At 47.5% G+C, this 19,636-nt stretch overlaps 1 protein-coding gene across 1 annotated transcript; it reads right to left on the reverse strand.

Annotated features, from left to right (window-relative positions):
* Positions 1-1,930: 1,930 nt before the first annotated feature.
* LOC6594002 (solute carrier organic anion transporter family member 5A1) lies at positions 1,931-19,076 on the reverse strand. Its single transcript, XM_026988055.1, has 9 exons — positions 18,930-19,076; positions 16,818-17,064; positions 7,468-7,821; positions 5,156-6,129; positions 4,205-5,095; positions 3,727-4,141; positions 3,517-3,668; positions 3,222-3,351; positions 1,931-3,148 (listed from the first exon to the last, which is right to left on the reverse strand). Exons 3-9 carry the CDS (start codon positions 7,731-7,733, stop codon positions 2,227-2,229), a joined length of 3,750 nt encoding a protein of 1,249 aa, XP_026843856.1. The 5' UTR covers positions 7,734-7,821; positions 16,818-17,064; positions 18,930-19,076; the 3' UTR covers positions 1,931-2,226.
* Positions 19,077-19,636: the final 560 nt, after the last annotated feature.

Here is a 19,636-nt window from a genome sequence, read left to right on the forward strand (position 1 = left end):
TAAGGTTAAGCCAATAAAGTCAAGTCAAGAAACTTAGGTATAATACGTATGTAAGTGTGTACGGAGTAAAGTGACACAACACCCATAGTATGTCAACAGGTAACCGTTATGACTATAGACTTTATACTTGTTTCTTTTAATTACTATTAATATTGTGAGTTTCCAAGTTGCTTTATGCTTTAATTAGTTCCCTGTACATATATCCTGCTATTCCTCAGTGTCCTCATCTCTCTCTTTCTCCAGCTTGGTCCGGACATTTAGCTGGCTGACCGTTCCATAGCTCGACCTCATTCCGCTCGTTTTGTGCCGACAGCCAGCATTCGCTATTCTGTGCCCCGGTGATCCAAGGCGGGCTTCATCAACCTGGAGACTGAATGTTCTCGAACCACTTTCGAGCTTTGTTTATGTGATGTTGCTGCGTCGTCGTCCTGATGGAAGACATAAGACAACGGCATTTCGTATTTCGCATACCAACATAAACATGTTGATCCTTTCAGCGGTCTAGAAGACACGGCTGTCCTTCCGCGCGGAATAATACTGGAATAAGATTGACCTGAAGAATGACACCGCCACCGCCCGCGTTCATCTAGTTCCATTTGTCTAGTACAATATATTATTTATTTTTATGTTTTCGTGTTCAGGAGTCTCATTGTTTTCATTTCATACATTTTCTTTTTTAGTTTAGATTACTTTCAAGATTTTCTCTAAGTAAAAATATTTTCTTCTCCGCTCCGCATAGATACTACGATCGATGTAGTATGCAGATGCTGATGCAGATTAAAATCGCTTTTTCAATATTGTATAAGTAATGTTGTACAAACGCACACACACACACATATATCAACTCGAATTTTAGCTATTTTGTAGGTACTTATCCATGTATAATTGTATGTATATCTTCTGTATATATAGGGATATATCTATATAATGCTGCCCATGCGGATGGCAGGCTGGCTGGCTGGTGTATACATAGACTTAGTGGCTAGTACTAGCTAACCTATAGATTGCATCACTTAGGGACTATTTGGGGGAAGTGAACTCGATACTCCATTGCAGTTTTAGGATCTTCTCTTATTCTTATGGTGTGTTATTATCCATATGGATTTAATTGATATATTGTAAGGCATTATCGCATTTTTAAAGTACGTCATTCTGTTTAAAATCTAGGCTAACTTTGCTCTTCTCCTGCTCATCTCAGCGCAACGGTTAAAACAGGGAATTAAGGAATTTACACTCTCAGTTTTTACTTACACCTAATCTAATCTCTAGCTAATCGATCCAGCTCCTCGATTCTCAATCCTATCCTCCTCGTTCGAACCAACACTTCCATTGTCCGTCCACAAAGTTTCTCTAAATAAATGTGGTATTGCATAAGAATTACATTCAGCGTGTTTCCCCCGACCTCTTCTCTTTTTCTTCTCTTGTTTGTAGACACATTCGTTTCATTAATTGTTTTGTTTGTTGTTTCCTATACACGAGTACTCACACATTGTTTCACAGCACAATTTCCATTGACAATTGTTTACACGTTCGTAGATTATTAAAACATATTGAATTTTCTATTCATTTCCACCTTCCCTTCTATTCTTGCATTCTATGTATGTATTTATGTATGTATTTTGTCCTTCCACTTTTTTTTTCAGGGCCTCAGTCTCAGTCAAAGCGTCTGTCTCACTACGAAACCGAGATTGCACTACGATCGAGAGCAGTGAAAGGTTCGTCACACTCTTCTACACTCTTCCACTACAAAATACAATACAAAATATTCCTATCACAACGATCTACATCCTACAATATGCTGCTACTTTGCTTACTATATCTGTATTTTTATCTATATCGGTATATCGGTATACTATATATGACGCCTATTCTAGTGCCTAGATCCATAGATCCATAAATATTATCTGCAATTGTGTCGAGAATACCAACGTTCGTGAATCGAATGCGGATTGCACTTTAATTTGAACACTTTGCACATATCAAAAGACTTCTATTGTTTTGGTTGTCTACGAGGATAGTAGATTTGAACACTCTGTTGTAAGTACAATGAGCAGTTGCTGTTTGGGGGAGGGGCCTTTCATTGCATGGGATTGCGATTGGGATTCACTCAGACGCGCACGCACAAAGAGGCGAAGGATGTGCCTGGAATGGTGCCACAAAAGGGTGCCGATATCCTAGCTTATAGCTAACTGACAGGGACATACACTATTTTACTAAGCACAGGAACTACAGGCGCAGAGATGATGAGCGGTCCTCCTCCTCATCGTTGTCGTTGATGAGCTCGTTTCGATCGTCGTCGATCTGGATCTTGTGGTGCGACGTATTCCGCGAGTGGTGCTGCTGTTGCTGATGGCTTGCTGCTCCTCCTCCTCCTCCTCGATTAACATTCGCAGCGGGTGCAGCAGCCGAAGGCGGTGTCACCTCTGCCAGCATTGTGTAGTTCAGATCCTTGGAGTTGGTGCGACGATGTCGCAGGACACTCAGTCCCGTCGAGGCTGGTGGCTGCTCAGCTGCTGGCTGTCCGCTGCTCGATGGAGCTGCTCCACTGGCACTTTTGGTATTCAAATCCTTGGAGTTGTTGCGCGAATGGCCACGCGAGCCAGAGCCTCCTCCTCCGGCCTCCATCTCGTTGGAGTTCTTTAGCTTGCCACACGTCTCCGCCACCACATTCTTGAGCACATTCACGTTCTTCTTGGGATTGTGGTGCGGATGGGAATGCCGCAGGAAGTCCGCATCAAAGCGTATGTTGTTGGGCATGTAGATCTGATCGTAGCTGTGGTTGCGCGAATGCTTCTTCACGAAGTGGCCACAGCCGGTGGTCAGCTCATCGTCGTCCTCCTCCTCGGCGCAGTCCTGGGGCCGCAGCTGGTTCTGGATGTAGCGTATGGGCTGACTATTGTCGTGCAGATCCGTGGAGTGGTTCCGGGTGTGCGCCTGGAACTTCTTGAGATTCTTGTACTTGCTGCTGCTGCCAGCGCCGGCCTCCTGTCCCGCGGCATCGGCCGGCCCGCTCGAGGAGTTGTGATCCCTGGCAAAGCTCTTGATCATCTTCACGTCGCACGAGGCGCTGCGGAAATGCTTCTTTGACTTGGTCTGCGGCTGGTTGCACGTGTTCGTGGGCGGCACCACATGCCCGCACTTGTCGTAGCTGCCAGAGAGAGATGTCATTCTCAGCTAGATTCTCAGAGGATTCTCTACCGAATTGTATCTCAATTACTCACCAGTAATCCATCTGCATAGTGCGCGAGTCATTGCGCGAATGCCGCAATATATCTGTGGGTATGATCAGCTCTCCTGCGCCGCCAACGAAGCCGGCGGCAGGCTCTGCTCCCGACAGCTTCTCCTCGAACACTGCAAGCAAACATCAATGGAAAACAAGTTGAGAATTCACTCCAAACACAAAGGATAATGGGGCTTATGCACTATTATTCGTATTCTAGGTTAACATTTATAATTTATATTCCGCATTCTCCCATTGACATCTTCTGCTTCTCTTATTGCTAGCTCTTCACTCACATTTGTCCAGGCTGATGATGGAGCCGATGATCGGATCGCTGGCATTCAGCGGCTTGGTCTTCTCCAGCTGCCGGCGTCGTCGCACCAGCCACCAGTCCACGATGAAGATGAACAGAGCAACAAGCTTCACGGAGGCACAGAGACCCACATATCTAGATTAAAGAGATAGTTACTATCTATTCCTTAGAAGGGATGGATTAGAGATCATACTTGTAACGAAACTTCTCAATGTCGTAGATGAGACAGCGACCGCCCTTCTCGCCGCAGGAGGACTTCCAAAGCAGGCAGGTCGAGTCGATGAGGTTGCCAAAGAGGATGGGGGCGGGGATGTAGCCAAAGAGTCGAAAGATCACAAACTGCATGCCCAGGGCAAAGGAGCGCTCTTCCTCGGACACCGATCGCAGGACGATCATGAGCAGCGGCATCTGCGTGGAGGCCACCAGGAAGGTCATGAAGAAGAGCAGGATGAGGAACGGGTAGATGGTGCGGCAGGGCGTGGCACAGGGTCCTGCCGTGGCCACCGGCACCACAGTGACCTCGGCAAAGTCCTCTCTGGCGCTGAGAGCCTGGGCCTGGCTACCGCCAGCCCCGCGATAAATGCTGCTCGAGATGTTGGCGTGAACACCTGCAAAGGAGCGGGGGAGCATCATCAGAGACCATTCGGGAGACCTTTTAGAGGACTACTCACATGCACAGTTGGTGTAGTTGGAGCTGGAGGAGAAGGCCGTGCAGCCGGCGTGGCAGGGACTGAAGTAGGTCAGTCCGTTGTTGCCGCAGACGGGCTCCACCTCGCTGGTGAGGCACTCGCAGCCGAAGTTGCAGGCGGCCGTGAGGTTCACCTGGAAGGGTTGCTCCAGCGTGGAGCCCCCCTTGTTGCTGGTGTAGTAGGGGATCGTGGTGCCGGCCATCTTGAGGTTGTCGCAGCCCAGGAAGAACAGCATCGCGTAGCAGGCGAGGCAGATCACGTTCGTGATCAACACGAACTGGACGGCGCCCTTGGGCTTCAGCTGGAAGCGCTTCAGGATGCAGCCGCCGAGGAAGATCCCAATGCAGGCCCCGGGCACCGCAATGGAACCCGTGAAGATGTTGGCCTGGCTCTTGCCGAGGCTGAACTGCGTCTCCAGGTACTTGGGCAGGAAGACCACGAAGCCCGAGACGATCATCAGCTCCATGCAGGCCCCCAGGCAGGTCACAATGTACACGGGGTTCTTCACCAGCCGCAGCATAGACTTGGGTATGTCCTTGATGTCCTTCCCGTAGCCAGTGTCCACCTTGGGAGGCAGCTGCTGCTGCTCCTCCTTGCTGGTCACCGCCACGATCTCCACCTTCTTCACCACCTTCCCGAGCTCGTCGGTGGCCACCACCGCACCGCCAACGCCACCGACACTCCCACCGCCACCGGCCACCACGGAGTTGTTGGGCAGCACGGGCTGGACGACGCTGCTCTTGCGGATCTTCTTCTTTTCGCGAGCGAGCACCTTCGGGAAGGAGAAGAACGGCACGGCCACCACCAGCAGGATGACGCCGCAAAGCAGAAAGCCACCCCACCAGAGACCCACCCATCGTCGGTCGCCAGGAGCTGCAAGGGAATGAGAAAGTTACAAAATCCGACCGTTTCTGGGGAGGACCGGGCACTCACTGATCGATATGGTGGCGGAGGAGAGCGAGTCCATGTGGAAGGAGAGCAGATAGGCGCCCAGGAGGAAGCCCACCACGGGCCCAAAGGCGCCCATGCTGTACATGCAACCGATGTACATCGAGGAGCTCTCGGTGCGCACGTGGTCGTCCACGTAGGTGGTGCCCAGGGTGAAGAGCGGACTGCCGCCGCAGCCGAGCAGCAGTTGGGCCAGGACGAAGAGCAGCACGGGGCCGGTGGTGGAGGCCTTGCCCTCCAGGCAGTTGTCCTCGCGCAACGTGTGGGGGGCGAGCGGCTGGTTGGAGAGGCCGCTGGAGAGGCGCCCCAGATCCATGTCCTGGTCCCGCACCAAGGCACTGCGGCAGATGTTGTCGCTGGTCTTGTTCAGGATGGCAATGCCCGGATTGGGCTCTCCGGTGAAGTGCGGCACCATGAACACCAGCGAACCGATGCCCATGATGACGGCCCCGATGCCGATCCACACGGGGATGTGCCGCCTGCTGCCCAGGTAGCTGACGAAGATCACGGTTATCACGTTGCCGATCTCGTAGCTGGAGGCGATCAGGCCCGAGTAGCTGGAGGGGATCTCGAAGCGCTTCTCGATGGTCGTGATCACAGAGTTGATGTACCCGGAGCTCAGCGCCTGCTGCATCATCACCAGGAGCGAGAGCAGCAGCACGAAGATCTTGATGCGGGCGAACCTCTGGATGCCATTCGGCCGGCAGTTGAGGATCCCGCAGTCTCCCGACCGGAACTGCTCCTCGTCGTAGTCCTCCTCCTCATCGGGCGGACACTTGCCCGCCGACGCCTGCCGGCTGTGGCACTTGACCATCACGCTGTCCACCGATGCAGCAGCAGCAGCAGCCGGTGCACTTGTGGGGGGCCTCGGATCCCCGAGGGCGGCATCTATGCTGCTGTCGTCGCCGCTGTTCGTCTCGGAGTAGAGTCCAGTCATCTGGTACATCGATTCCTGCCGCCTGAAATGGCAAATTGTGTCTCTTGTCAGATCCTTAGACTTTGAATCTTCTTTGATTTTCTTGCATGTTTCTTTCACTGGGTTTTTGATGCTAAGCTTTTGGCCAAAACGAACGATATCTAAAACAGCTGTGTGTGTTTTTTAAACTGGAATCGCAAACTGGAAATTTGTATGCCCTGACAAAAGTGTAACTGATGTGATTACGATTCCCAAGAATACCAGATACCACATTGGCTATGCTGCCACAAGCAGTTCCCAAGTTCCCGCCCTCTCCCGCCCTTTCGCCCCTCCCGCAAGACTGCCTTGAGTACAGGGTAGAGTATACTGGCAAATCGATTGATTTCCAAACTCCAAGAGCCTATCCTTAGGGTATTGAAAGCCTCGACCTTCCTTTCTGCGTTCCCTCCATCCTTTCGCTGCTCTGTTTTTTGAGGCCTAAGGCCTACGGCATTCGGCATTCGGCTGTCTATAAGCCGGCCTAGAACTTGGCGACGGCCACGGACGCGAACGCGGACGGTCCAAGGCCGTCGGAGGGCGAGGACAACCCGGCTTGCCCCCCATTCAATGTCAAGCACTTTGGGCTTTTGGCCAAGACACACACCACACTCTCCACTGCCTCCTCTGCTGTTGGCTGTTTTCTGTTTGCTGTTTGGCTTGGCGGCAGCTGCTGTAACCACAAAAGGCCCTCTACCCTGCTCGTCTCTTACTCTGCCGCTCGTTGGCTGTGCCACTGAGTCTGGTCTGTGGGTCCCTGGGTCTCTGGGTCTCGCTCTATTCCCGTTCTCCTTCCGGTTATGTTCGGAGTTCCTTCGTCTGGCAGTGCACGCGGATGACTGCGGTGCCATCGAGTGAACCGAAGTCGAAGCTCACGTGCTGCTCTCACCCTGGACTTGTTTGTCACGCTTTCCCCGCTGGGCTGAGCGGGGGCTCTGACAGGGGGGCGTGCCGTGGAGTGGGTGGTGCCTTTGAATATTTCAAACTTGACCGACAACTACTCATCGCAATCGCCTCTTATCGATTGAATTTCGAAGCGGAAGGCGCTGCAGTCTTATGAATTATTAAGTCCTAAACCAGCGCCGGTCCCAGGCCCTCCTCCTGCCACGTGCCCCTTGCTACGTGCCGCCCCCAAGCTAATTATCGATATGGAGTATCGGCTATAATGCTTCGTTTCGTTCTTCGCTTTTGTTTGTTGTCTCAACCTCCCCCTCCGCAGGGAAAGTGTCAATTTATGTAAATTGTTTTCCCCCCCTTCCCCCGGTGGGAAGCGGGAGCAGGTGGGCTCCAAATTACGTGGCTAATGTCTTTGGCTCTGGCAATTGTAACTGTTTCGTTTTCTCACCTGTGACCTTTGCGATGTGTCGTGCTGGCATCGCTGGCATTGCTGTTGGAGCTCTGAATGTGGATGTGGCTGCCACCGGCAGTGGCAGTGGCTGTGGCAGTCGCGTTGCCGGTGCCGATGCCGGTGCCTGTTCCCGTGACAGTCGCGGCGGCGGCGACAACGGCTCCTGTGGCCTGTGGGGGGTCGGAGGACTCCTGCTCGAAGGAGGGATTCGTGTACTGTTCGATATGTTGGGCACCGGTTCCGGATGAGCGTTTCGCCGACATTCTGCTGTAGCATTTATCCAGCGCTCAGGTCGTCACAATCATTCATTCGTTCAATCAATCAAACAATCGCTCGACCCTGAGGCATAGCCTGCAAAAAAGAAGGAACAAGGAAACACAGCTTTTCTTTAGCAATAGGATCTCCAACTTTTGTCCCCTCCCTCCCCTCTTTGGGGTGGGGCACTTGTCATTAGGGACTTTCGACTCTCACACACACACACACACCCTTCCGAGTTGATGACGCCGCCGATTACTTCCTGAATGAAGCTCCATCGCCCACTAATTGCTCCCAAAGCCCCACACAAAGTCACTGGGACTGACTGAGGGAAAAAGAAAGATAATTACGGAATGCCCCTCGACATCTGCCCCCTTTTTGGTTGTGCAGACTTCCGCTGAAGGATAAGAAGGATGCTTGCCACCGCCACCGCCACCGCCGCCGTCTTCTATTAAAAAGCTTGCCACACACAAACAGACGCACCACAAGCACATGCCACAGACACCATGCAACCGATGGAAGACATGTGGGTAGGCCTTCGCAGAGAGATGCACCGGAGATGGTGGTGCCATCTTTCTGTTGGAAATAGAGATGCACGCGTGACACGACCACACGCCACACGCTCCCGAAGGGCCCTCTCTGTGTGCTCACTTAACCAGTCTTCCCTTTCTTTTCCCTTCATTAATGTATAGACGAGTACACATTATATGCAACAACAAAAGGAACTACAACAACACTTGAACACGCCCCTCCCCCCCCCCCCACACGCACTCATAAAGGAGGAAGGAGGGAGAGGAAGTGGAAAGGAGGCGGTAATATATCGATTGCCCCTGCGGCTCAATGGAAATTTATGAAAATCATCAGAAAGAAAAAGGCTAATGCTCGTGATTGTGCTTGTTTTCTGCTCCTCCTCGGGCTCCCGTCCTCCCCTGTTCCTCTGGGAGCCCCAGCAAGAGAATCCACTTGGTGGCTGACCGCTTAAGTGTGATTTAGGTGCTGCCATCGGGGCTCTACCCATTAGTCGCGGTTGCAATTCTGGCTCCGCTCCTGCCACCCACCGACTGACCCCACAGTTAATCAATTACTGCTTCAGCCACGCTCCCCCCCCTCCAGCTCCTATTTCTGTTAGCCATTGAATGGATGACCCACAAATGTTGCAGCTTATTGCTTTCATGTTCCACATTTTGAACATTTTGAACATTTTGTGTGCCTTTTATTCAGCTTTTGGTGTCACACAGATGCTGCCACTGCGCCTGTTCTGTTCTGTTCCATGGATGAAAGAGGCTGGATAGATGGATGATGAAATAGCCAACTTTTGTGGCCTTATTTTATGGCCATTTCTTTGGCCAATTGCCAAAAACACAATGTTGCCCCTGTGTTCCAGTGTTCCAGTTGCGGCAGTCGCCAGATAGATGATGCAGGAAATGGATCTGCTCCGATCCGATCCGATCCGATCGGGGCGCCGTGATTCGTAATTAGAGAACTTTCAAAACAAAAACACAGCCAGGAAATGTTCGCTGATTATCCGATCCATCAGATATATATATATTTCATCGAGTGTTTCGTAATTTATCATAAATAAAAACACAAATCGAATCCATTTCTCGACTCTCGAGTGACTCTCTCGCATGAATTGCGCGAATGAGAGTTAATTAAAAGGCGACATCCACGCCATCCACGACATGGAAGCGGCACAACATTTTTTACCGTACCCTTGGGTACCCATCCCCTTCGGAGGGGGGGCCAGAAAACAACAACACAGAAATATTACATAATTGGACATCATTTATGAAATGTCTTTCCATCTGTGGCAACAGGATACGAAACGATGGGATGGTGCTGGATGGGGCATTGTGAAAGCAGACGCAGACACGAGGAATGCCACACGGCAGCAATTTTTTAAAATTAATATTGTTTTTTGCATATGGATTGAATGGATTCCAGTGGCAGGTGGCAGGTGGCAGGTGGCAGGCGACACTTGACAGGTGCATCTTGTATAAGCTTGCAGATGTGGCAAGGGATTGCAGGATATTTTGGCCAACTCTCTCTATAGTCCCCTATATATTTCCATTCTCACACTTCCAAATAAGTGAATTAGAATTCCGACTGCGTGGCTGGTTTAATAGTGCACCTGTTTTGATCTTGATCGTTTCGTTTCGTTTCGATTCGTTTGAAGTTAGTTCCTGGCTCACGCCCTTTGGTGGGTTATTCCACTCGTCCACGTATGACGATCACGTCTCTCGGTCTCCGTCGTCTTTTGTCTCTATCTCTTCGCGGGGTGGAGAGAACATTGAACCCCCGAGAAGTGCGAGAGGGGGAGGGACGCCACTGTGAGCAATGGCTGATGTAATTAAACGAGACAATGAGACGAAAGTCAACAAGTGCCGGAGCGAAGTAGCCTGGAGCCAGGCCAATGACAGAATCACAAGTGCAAAGCCACAAACAAGATTTATTTCTGGCTGATTCTTGGCCAAAACAGCAACAACAAAAAATGGTAAAGGTCAGTCCAGTCGCCAACTGACGAGCAGCAGCAGCCTGTTGTCTAAGCCAAATAAAGAAACTCGTTTCGAGTCAAGAGTCGAGGAGATATTTTGGCTTTTCGCATGTGTCACCGTCACCCCGCCTGTCGCTGTCGCTGTCTCTGTCTCACAGAGTGTTTCCTTCTCGTTCCTTCTTGGGTTTTTATTGTTCATTCGTTCATTTTTAGAATCTTAATGGATCTTGGGCGAGGAAAACAATCAAAAGTACGAGTAAATGGAAAGTGAATAAAATTGCACTGCCATTTACGAATCTCTACAGACACACAGATACACAGATACAGATACATATATATATCGATACAGATATACGTATGAAATGCCGCATACAGGAAGTTAAGTTTTCGAAACGAGTTTCTTTCGCCTGCCTGCTGTTTGTTTTGTTTTTCTCCGCCTTTTTCTGGGCCTTTTTCTGTGTGTTAGTAGTAGATAAAAGGCACAGATACACAGATACGCAGATACTTTCCAAGCCATGGCGAAAACTAGAATCAATAATAATTAATTTACGCCGAAACATTACTTTCCGAGAATGTTCCTTCTTCTTCTTCTTTCTTCCTCTTCTTCTGCTGATAAGAATGAGATGTTTTTGAAATTTCCCACTGATACTGATAAGAGAGCGGGCATCGCGACTGAAAGATAGTCAAGCATAGAGATACATTCTGTCTGTCTACTTTGAAGTCTTTCCTCGAGGTTTTCCCCGTGCCACGGATGGGTGGCAACACCCACAAGGGCCATGGCAACAGGCTGATAGCACTGCGGACATCCACGGGTATCTCTCCCGTGAACAAACAACTTGATTTCCCATGCCCTCCAAAGGGGGCGCTCCATGTTGTGTGCCCAGCTGTTTAATGTTTGCTTTTGCTGTGGCATTGGATTCTGATAATCTCCCAAGGACAGCCACAGCCGTCGTCAAGTTGAGACCGCAACCGGAAAGCCCATAAACTTTAATAGGGGACATTCAGAATAAAGAAATATTCCGATTAATTACTCCAGAATTCTCATCTGGTTGCCATTTGTCGAACGTTTTCAGGTTTCAAAACTAAGTATTAAATCTCAAAATGCATGGGTAAGACAGATAGCAACAAAATTCTGAATAGACAGACAACTGAGGTCTGATCGTAGGTCCGATCTGAGCTGTGATCTGTACTCGGGACGGGACAGAGCGAGTGACATGGAGTGACGGCGAGAGATAAGGCATTCAGTGCCTCCCTTCTTCTTCCATTTACATTAAATAATTCAGAAATTGTAGAAACGAGATTATTCGGATGCTGCCTGCCGCTTGACCCTCTGACCCACATTCATACGAATGTACACTTTACGTAATATATTATTGTTTACTACGGAGTACTCTCCCGTCCCGTTCCGTTCCCCTGCGAGTAAATAGATAAACAGCCCCCTGTTTGACGTCTTTTGTGGCTTTTGGGGATCGCAGGCGAAATAATTCCATGCGGCGGGAGAGGGAAACGTAATGCCTAACATGATCCAAAACAATCCATCCTTTTGTCTCGCTATTTGCTTACTCGTTGGTTGGCATTCGTTGTCTTGTATGTATCTCGTTATTGCTAGTACCCTCTCGCTTGTCTTCTACTTTCGTCTATTCTTTGAAATAAAACCACTGCTGCTTTTCCCCTTTCCCTCGAGTACAATGGGGTTCGGTTCTCTTCGTTGGGGGTTCTTTGGGGCCACTCAACTGAAACTCTCAAGTTGCCTAAGCCCCCAGCGGCTTACCCCTCATGACACTCGTTGCTGCAACTCGAATGCGTTTCGTGTAATTATTTGGCTTTTGGAATTCGACAAACTCGTTTTAAGCTTTTTGTTTTAAATTACTTTGCACTGGAGCTGGCGCTGGGGCTGGAGCTGGCGCTGGGGCTGGGGCTGGGTTTTTGGCCTGAATGAAAGGGGCTTCCGTGACGGGCTAGCCATCTACTCCACCCACCCAGATGCCTCCCCAAGCACAACAAAACACCGAAAAGTGGCGCGAGTGTGAGTTAGATGGAGTGGATCGGATTACTACTCGCAGAGTGCTACTCCCTAGAGTCGTTTCAGAGATTCAGCAACGGTGCAACGGAGTGGCAAATAATCCTCTTAGTAGTCACTGCAGCTGGGGCCAGAGCAGAGCGGGTTTTGAATGGAACCTGGGACTGAAACTGAAACTGGAACTGAAACTACGACTGCGAAAGCGACACATTTGCCATTGTTGGCTGGTGCTTTTAATTGCAACACGAAAGTCCACAAAAGTCACATGTCACCGAACGAGAGAGACCCCGAGAATTGCTCAAGATCTCATCAGCCCCTGGGCCTGAATCATCTGCATCGTTCGCAGATGAAGAGTTCGCTGATCTTCCCGCTTTGTGTTTGCTCCTCCTCCAAGAATGATGACCTCGATTATTAGTACAGAGTACAGTTTAACCTCTCTCACAGTCATGCAACTGCAGCAGATAGCAGGGGCAGCAATTGATCGATTCATGATCACGAGTCAAGAGCCCCCCCGGTCCCAGCGAGGGACAGAGTCAGAGTCAGAGACAAAGACAAAGACCGATTCTTGATAATTACAGTTCCGCTGCTTGCTCGCTGGTCAGTGCACGACTCCGATGGATGGAATGGACGGTATGGATGACAGCATTTCAAGTGGGTGTGTTTCTGGCTCACTCTGCAAACCGGTATCTCAACATAGACCTCCTGCAAATACATATCTCCATCTATTCACTCATTCGTTGGTACTCGTTGGACCGGCTGGTGAAGGCCAGGCCGCAGCTCCACAGCTCCACAGCAAATTGACACAATTAAGTCCCGTCGAAGGCATAAACATGATTAAACAAATCAGAATCAGAATCGGAATGCTATTCAAGCAATGATTCGGATTACAGCACTCCAGTCAAGTCTTAGCCTTGCACTGGTTATAGATTCAGATCTTTGGGGGTACTTCATGGCTGGGACTGGTCTGGCAGCAGGGTTTCTTTCTAGCTGTGAATGAATGATGAGACTAGATGGAAAATACAGACTCTTTTCCCCTTGGACTGCACTTTGACGTCACTGCTGGCTCTTGGATAATAATTCAAAGACGCATTCGCCGTATGCACAACGAAAACAAAATTCGAGACAAGAAAAACCTTCTTCTCGACTTGTGTTTGCACGACTAAAACTTTCAGCAGCTGATAAAACAAGAGACACACTTGCCACTGCCACAGAGGGTGAGAGGGGGAGAGGGAGGGAGGGAGGGAGAAATGAATATATGGCCAGCAGAAGGGGGAAGCCAGAAGCAAACAATAACAGATATTATTACGGCAGCACTTGGCTGAAATGATTTTACGTAGCAGTCGGAAATAATCTAAAGCTTGGCCATATTCCTCCCCCCCATATTCCTCTATTGCCCCCTCAAGAGTATCTTTGCGTCCAGAGAGGCCTGCATTTGACGCACGTTTGGTAATTGTACAATAAAGACTCGGCCTGGGGCATAGCTTACAAAGAAAACAAAAACAGAAGCAGAAGCCAAACGTCAATAAATGTATCTCAGATAAAGATAAAGCTAAAGATAAACAAGAGATGCTTTGGCATGAATAAAACATATGATTCGATTTAGTTGGCAGGAAAATTACGATAAAAGAGGAGCAGCAAAGCTCAAAGCTACTGTCAAAATATGATATATAGGAGGGGTATTCATCTCTGGGGGAATGACAGAAATCGTTCGATCGGACGAAAATAGCTCATGCCGAGAGGAGGAGGAGGCGGAGGAGGAGGAGGAGGCAGTGGGCGGCTGACTATGTCGTGGGTGGAGCGACTTGGCAACGCGCTTCTGCTCGGCGATTAAAAATAGTGTTTTACCAACAAACAATCATGGCCACATCTATTAGATGCTGTGCTGCTCCCCCAAAACGAAATGAATGTTTATTCAAGAAACGAGTCAACGAGCTGATAATGAAGACAAATCAACACAGCACACACCACAGAGATCCACAGAGATCCACAGACTCCCGCCACAGGGCCACAGATCCCCAAACCAGTAGTTGGATAGATCGGAGCTGGATTTGGTTTGTTTGTTTGCCTCTTTGTTTGTTTAGGGAGGGACTTAATATAGGAAGAGACTTTGGTTTGGGATTAACCAGAACAGAGGCCAACATCCCACAGAGAGCCACAGGGAAAGGGGGGGAACGGAGAGCCAGACAGAACTCCAAAAGAACACAAAGAAATGGTAATCTTTTAATATGTAAAATCTGTATAAATTATTCAGGCGAAACGAATCAAGTTCCCTCCCGATAAGAAGTTAATTTTCGACTCTAGTCCGTTTTCTCTCTATATATTTTCTGTTTTTGGTGAAAAAGAAAGTAAATTAAGTGTGGCCCAAAATTAACACATAAATTATTTAATATTCCACTCGCAGAAGGGAGAGAGGTATCCCCAAATTGCATTTAGAGAGAGGTGGAGAGTGGGAGGGGGGGCTAAAGTTTAATTTGCGTGTGCATTCGGGGCACAAACACAAAAAGCACCCATTAATGTGACCCAAAAACGCCGACATGCGACAAAAATCGGGGAAAAGGCAAAGGCAACGGCAAACCCATACCAAATCCAAAATATTCATACAACAGGAAAAGATGAAAAAGCACACAGAAAAAAATTAAATAAATAGGTAAATGAGTGAATGAATGAATGAATGAATGAATGAATCAGAGTGCATCAATGTACGAGTGTATGAATGGTTGGCCCTAAAAAGCTCTGTGTTCATCGCAATTTGAAAATGTCAACATTTGTCGTGCTTTGTTGTTGGTTTTTATTTCTTTTTCTAAATTCACGAAAAGGTCTATCATTGTTGTTGTGGTTAAAATTTGTATAATTTCTCATTGTTGCTGGTGAGAGACTTGTGTCGCGCTTTCTCCCGCCTGAGAATGAGAAACGAAAACAAAAGTCGCCGAATGACGAATATGAGAAATTTCGGGTGTGTTTTTGTCTATCCAACAAGTCAAAAACCCCCCCAACCCCCCGACCACCCAATCTGGAATCAGTTGGCGTGACTCCTCCTCTCCCTGTCTGGCCCTGCCTCCCCCCAATCCCCCCAATCACCGATTTCTAGCGATTCCTAGCACATAGCACATCGGAACGCATTTGCTCCAGACCCAAGTGTAAACATTTTGCCAACTTATTTGTTGTTTAGAGTTCTTCTTTGTGCTCGTTTTTCTTCACATTTTTTATGTGTTTTTAATTGCAAGTTTTCGAGGATGGGGGGGGGCTGATTTTTAAGTGCTTCCACAGTAAGTGGGGTTGTACTTTGAGGGGTACGGCGGGCACTACTCTCCTCTACAGCCTAAGCAAACATTTAGTTCTGGGAAAACTTGGAAAACCATAAGTTCCGCACGTTTTCTGCTGACTGGCGGGGAAAACTTAATTGAAATTTTAATGTTCCGATTAATATGGAGACGTGAAAAGGTTGGGGAATGTGTGCTTTAACCGATTTGCAAGTGGCATAATTATGTAACTTATGTAACTGCTGGTGCTCCGTTTATGGAAACATTTCCGCCTATGGGCTTTTAATGAATTAACGAAACTCAAAGCAAAGCTCGCTCAAAGGCCGTAATTGGACAATAGATGAAAACTCATTCGATGATTACACACAAAAGCAGAAAAACCGAAAAACACTCCACTTCGGCGACCAACGAATCGAACAACGAACAAAGGTTATAAATGAAGGCAGCGCCGCGTTAGATGGAGAGATTGGGAAACAAACTGAAAAGTTTTAATGACTCTGACTACCGCTGCCACACTGTGCCATCGGGAAAACAATTGACGGGCAAAAGACAGCAGCAAAAAGCGAGAACTTTGGATGGAAGTTGATTGCAACGAAAAAAAAAAAACAGAAGAGGGTTCCACAAAGCCGAAGCTAGGAATGCCCTTTGTTGAATCGTTTCTAGGACAGAGCCTTGAATTTCCCCGCTTACTCTTCAAGCCAGGAAACCCATTTAGATCCCATCCCCCCTTGGCCATGCTAATGCACTTCCTTCCTCTCTCTACCACCAACATCCCAGTATACCCGCTTTGGCAAGGGCATCTCCAGGCACAGGGCATCTAACACACAAATCAAATCAAATCGAATCGAACTTTTTGCCTCTGGCTGAAGTCTGAGAGGTTGAACGCCCTCGACACGGGAAACTTTTGGCCAGGAAGTCCTTAAATCGTTCCAATTGCTATCGTTTTAATCGATTTTCCACACCTTTTTCGCCCCTCCATCTCCTCCCGGCGGCCACCTTCCTGACCAATCTTTGCTAGGTTCGAAATTGGGTTGCAGTTTCAGGTTTGTGGGTTTTTCTCTGTTATTTGTTTCTGCTGCGACTGTGATTGATATTGTGTGACACACTCTCGGATTCAATTTTAATTTTCGTCATAGTTACAACTACATATGTTTTTCGAGGAGAGCAGAGCTGTCACGTAATATTCAATCTGTGGGCCATTGAAATGCTCGCGACATGGTTTCTGGGGGCATGTGTGTGGGAAGTTTTCAGTTAAAGATCTGTTGACAGAGCTCCACTGCCCAATGAATGAAGCAACACACACAATTTGAGTACTCACCTTCAACTTGCCTTCCGTCCTTCCTTCCTTCCTTCCTTCCGTCCGTCCTTTCTGCTCTGCTCTTTCGTTGAGGCAGCTGCTGCACACTTTTCAAATTTTGTTCTCAAGTTTTCATTCGATCGGATTGTTCATTGAGATTCTTTCGCAAAATGTAGATATTTGTAAACACAAAATTTCGTCGAGATTCCGCTATTTCATTATTTTGGCATTAAGCTGAAACATTTTTTGATGCGATTTTCTTTTGCTGCTGCAAAGAAATGAACGATTTAATTTATTTATTGCATTTTCTTTCTTTCGTCCAAACACCTTGCGAGTAATTCCACCAGATCACAGGCTCTCTTTCTCAGAGTATGTTCAAGAGAAGGTAAGGCATACCCATATGCGGTTACCTTGAGAGCGGGACTGCCTTACCTCTCATTCACCTTTTTCTCTCTCTCTCTCTACCTGCGAGAGCTTTGCTTTGCGCGAAAGACTTGCTTGAATGAGTAAGTCGAGCAGGAGAGAGAGAGGCAGAGAGAGAGAGAGAGAGAACAGGTTTACGTTTTCTTAATGCTGGCAGACACCGTTAGGAAGAGCGAGACGCGGCTGCTTGATTATGTTGATGCTTTGTTATAGTTATTGCTGTCTTTTTCCTTTGCATTGGGTTACGTGCGAAGATTTGGCAAGCAGTGGCCCCCCAGCAGCTAATTGGGGCTGCACACACAGACACAAAGGTAAAGGTACCGGAGAGAGAGGCGGGGGAGAGCGCCAGCCAAGCGCAAGAAATGGAACAAGCAATACGAACACTCGTATGGGAATTACACATCGAGGTGTAATCAAATCAAAAGCTACACATATTCCCTGATCAGCAATGCTTTTAAATTTATAATACTAGAAAGTTCACTTTATCGTAGACTATCCAGAAAAGATGAGGTGGAGAAACCAGTTTAGAGCTGGCTAATCTGGAATGGTTTGCCTTTGCAGTTTATCAAAAAGCACGACTGGAAAACAGTTAGTTTGACAGTTTTTGTGAGTCATTGGAGGCAGCGGATATGTAGAAGTCCAGAAGAATTATGGCTTGAGATTGGAATCATTGGAAATATGCATTTGCCATTAGCACTTCTTTGGATATTCTCCCCTCGCTGTCAGAAATCGCACATGGAATACAGATATACAAGAATATGAATGTATTGTAGGTACTATATGTACTTATGTCAATTGTAGTACTTGGCGTGTGTTTTGCTTATGAATTTGGTCTCTCGGTCGATTCGATGGGTCTGGCACTGAACGATTATGCAAAAATAAATCAATTGAAAAACAACAAGAACGCCTCGGGAAAACGCCACAAAGAAAACCCCTGTTGGGGGGACAAAGAGAGAGAGAAAGAGAGACATAGAGCGACAGGGAAAGAGGAATAGCGAGAGGGGAAGGAATCTGTAACAAGTGCCTTCCTTTACCTCCAAGCACCCACCTCAGGCCTGGAAATACAGGGGGCTCTTCAGCTCTAGGCTGGTGTAACTGTTGCTTGAGATTTTTTCGAGCAACCAAACAGGAACCCTGTAAGCACACTCACACGCACACACCTAGCCCACCTACAAAAGTAGATGTGTAGAGCAAAACGAGTCTGCCGCTGCGGCTACGGCAGGGGGGCAAAAAAGGACAGACAAACAAGACACCACGAGACAGGCACGGCACAGATGTCCCAAAGAGTGTGGGGGGGTGGGGGACGAGAGACAGAGCGAAAGAGAAAATAAGACACACTTAAACACTCTCTTTTCTAAGCAGATTAAACGTGCAAAATCACCTTGCTCGATATTCGCTCATATTTGTCTTGTTTTTCACCTGTCTTTCTGCTGATTTGTGCAGCATTTATTTTGTTGTTTCTCTTTGATTTCAATGTTGTTTTGGTGCACGTATATGTGTGTATTGGTGGCAATTGCATCACTTCCCCTGTCTCTTTCTGCACTTTTCCAGGGCTTTTGTTCACTTTTCGAGCAATAAACTATAATTTAATTTTCATTTGTAACTTTGATAACACATTGCGATTTTTGTTGTTGTTTCTCGGCGTGGGTGAGTGACCCCGTTAATTGCACACGATTTTCCCCGTTATTCTACTCGCCTCGCGCGACTTACGAATTTTTCTTTCATCTCCCTTAGTTTAAACCGTTTTAATTAGTGTAAAATGTAAAATCAATTCTTAGAGTCGCCGCAAAACACAAACATCGCGGGGGCGTGAAAATTTATTTTTGTGGATATCACGGACAAAAATATGCGCCACTATTTTTCTGTTGTGTCTGTTCCGTTTTATTCATGTTTTGTGCATGTCCGAACATGTTCGCGAGAGAAACGGAGTTTTAGTGTTGAACAAGTCCGAACATATTCGCGAGAGCGAACAGCTGTGCAACAGCTGTAGCTGAATTTTACAAAATGTACGGAAAACGATACTGGATTAGTACCAAATTATTGAAAAAGGTACTGGATTATTCTCAATTTATTTCAAACGGTAATTGATTTCATAAAATCCAACTGGATCTCATTTTTGCGTTCCCAACACAGTTTCGCGCCTTTTGGCACTTCTTGTGCTGTTAATGCTATGTTAATGTTCCTTGAACATCGATAACAGCCATATCTATCGCACAAGAGAACCGACTAAATTTTTCGTTTCAAATATAACTTTGATTTTGGCGCCAGATTCGAATATGTAGATATTCTCTGAAATTTCGCTATTATTTTTTTTTTCAAATTGCCTTAAATAATTGCAATACATTTTAGGTAAATATACATTTATTTCATTTAATGATTTCTTGCTTTTCCAACAATGTATGTAAATATTCAGCTAA

Source organism: Drosophila persimilis, unplaced genomic scaffold, assembly GCF_003286085.1.
Source record: "Drosophila persimilis strain 14011-0111.01,24,50 unplaced genomic scaffold, DperRS2 tig00000124-arrow-pilon, whole genome shotgun sequence".
Classification (NCBI taxonomy): Eukaryota; Metazoa; Arthropoda; class Insecta; order Diptera; family Drosophilidae; genus Drosophila; species Drosophila persimilis.